The sequence below is a fragment of the Sinocyclocheilus rhinocerous genome, unplaced genomic scaffold, assembly GCF_001515625.1.
Source record: "Sinocyclocheilus rhinocerous isolate Xijiao unplaced genomic scaffold, SAMN03320098_v1.1 scaffold2, whole genome shotgun sequence".
Classification (NCBI taxonomy): Eukaryota; Metazoa; Chordata; class Actinopteri; order Cypriniformes; family Cyprinidae; genus Sinocyclocheilus; species Sinocyclocheilus rhinocerous.
In genome coordinates this window covers 16,099-18,558 of record NW_015655572.1, presented here as the reverse complement: position 1 = coordinate 18,558, position 2,460 = coordinate 16,099, and the positions used below count along the sequence as shown (strand labels likewise).

The 2,460-nt window shown below is 39.1% G+C and overlaps 1 protein-coding gene across 1 annotated transcript in view; it reads left to right on the top strand.

Annotated features, from left to right (window-relative positions):
- LOC107718535 (cadherin-12-like) overlaps window positions 1-1,760 on the top strand; it is a 78,449-nt gene extending 76,689 nt beyond the window's left edge. Inside the window, exon 11 of the mRNA XM_016525633.1 lies at window positions 1,055-1,760. Coding sequence (XP_016381119.1) covers window positions 1,055-1,578 — 524 coding nt within the window. The 3' untranslated portion in view covers window positions 1,579-1,760. The remainder of the gene's footprint in view (window positions 1-1,054) is intronic.
- The last annotated feature ends 700 nt before the right edge of the window (window positions 1,761-2,460 follow it).

Here is a 2,460-nt window from a genome sequence, read left to right as displayed (position 1 = left end):
CTGTCTGTCTATCTGTCTGTCTATCTATCTATCTATCTATCTATCTATCTATCTATCATTCTGTCATTCTATAATTCTCTTGTTCTGTCTATCGTTCCAACTATCTATCTATCTATCTATGTATCTATCTATCTATCTATCTATCTATCTATCTATCTATCTATCTATCTATAATTCTCTTGTTCTGTCTATCTGTCTGTCTATCTATCTATCTATCTATCTATCTATCTATAATTCTCTTGTTCTGTCTATCTATCTGTCTATCTATCTATCTATCTATCGATCGTTCGATCATTCTGTTGTTCTATAATTCTCTTGTTCTATAATTGTCTTGTTCTATCTATCTATCTATCTATCTATCTATCTATCGTTCTGTCATTCTATAATTCTCTTGTTCTGTCTATCGTTCCAACTATCTATCTATCTATCTATCTATCTATCTATCGATCGTTCGATCATTCTATTGTTCTATAATTCTCTTGTTCTATAATTCTCTTGTTCTATCTATCTATCTATCTGTCTATCTATCTCTGTGGATCTTCAGTGGCCAGTCAATAACAAATGAATAACACGAGAGGAGTGAAATAGACACACATGATGGGTGAGTGAGTCCATCAGCTGGAGGGAACACATTACTGCTGCAGCTTTCATTCTGTCTCTAAATGATGACTGCAGTCAGGAGCTGTTTGCCAATCATGGAAAACTCTGACAAATGAGGGGGTTGTCTCCTTGATTAAACGAGAAGAGTGTTTCCACTGGCCTCTGCCGTCTTTCTGCCTGCCTCACTCCCTGATTGTACAGGCAGCGTAACGAGGACGATTTGAGTCACTCGTAGAAAAATGAATGGGAGAAATCACAATGTTCAATACAGAAACCATAGGAACAGAAGACCCGCCTTCTAATTATAACAAACTAATCGCCTGTGTTTTTTTCCCTGTCACATGCATATTATTTTGACCAGCTTAAAAAGCACATGACTGCTTTTTTAATGTGTATGAGAGTTATAAAAAGATGCTAATCTTTCCTTTCCGTTCTGCTCGTGTGTTTCCTGCAGTGATCGTGGTTCTCTATGTTGGGGTTAGGCGGCAGAAGAAGAAAGAGACTCTCATGACGTCCAAAGAGGACATCCGTGACAATGTCATCCATTACGACGACGAAGGAGGGGGTGAGGAGGACACGCACGCCTTCGACATGGGTACCCTTCGCAACCCCAAAGTCATTAAAGAAAACCTGTTTCGCCGAGACGTTAAGCCAGAGTTGGGCTTGTGTCCACGGCGGCCAATAGCCTCGCAGAACAGCGCTGACATCAGCAACTTTATCAATCAGCGGCTGCAAGAACACGACGGTGACACTTCCGCCCCGCCGTACGACTCGCTGGCCACTTACGCCTACGAGGGCGAGGGCTCGGTGGCCGAGAGTTTAAGCTCTATAGAGTCTGTAAAGGGTGAAACGGAGGAGGACTACGATTACCTCAACGAGTGGGGGCCTCGCTTCAAAACCCTCGCAGGGATATTCGGAGAACGATCAGAGAGCCAATCAGACGTAACATCCAGCACCACCACTGAAAACAAACACTGATGGTTTTTTTTCGTTTCACTTTTTTACACTGGGTTTGAAACAAACATAGTATCATAATTTTATTTTACCAGATTTCGTTGCATTACTTTGTAGTTGTTAATTTTCACCTTTTTCTTTTAGTTTGCCTTGATTTCACACTCAAAACAAGAGAGGATAAAGGAAGCCAGAATAAAATGCAGCCTTTGGATTATCTAAGTGAATGTTGGTGGTATTTTGGTCATATTTATTCAGCTTTGTTTTTCACGAAAAAAAAAAAGAACCACATAAAAGATGCAACATTTTTCTGACATCCTTAAAAAGTGCCTCAATGGAATTGGTTTGTTAATTCTTCTTTTTATGGTTTAGCTTTGTTTCGTCACCCTTCTTAAGGATGAATGGCGTCGCTAACCGAAGTTGACCGCAGCCTGGATTTCGAGCTTCGGTGGAAAGAGTTTTGAGGAGGAAATGTCTACATGGGCCTCGTTTGGCCAAAGATATTTTTTGAATGTTATTTATGATTCTATTTATTTATTTGTGAGTCTGTTCAGACGGGTTGTAACGTTGTGTTATGTATTTATCTATTTATCATGATTTCAAATCGAATATGAATTTCATATTTTTTTGAAGACACAAGGATTTTCATAATTATTTGCTCCTCGCGAGGACATGGACGTTGTAGTCCCAAGAAGAACTTGTATAGACTTGTACTTGTTGTAAAAAAAAAAAACTTTAGGGCTAAACATGAGCTATTACAGTTGAGTCCTGTAATAAACACAGTTTTCTTAAATAAACACCACTTGGAAAGAAAAATCACCGCTTGAACATGTTCCAGGTTTTTGTACATTCTTAAAGTTCCATGAAGAACCAACATTCATGGAATCCTTCCATTGCACAAAATTTTCT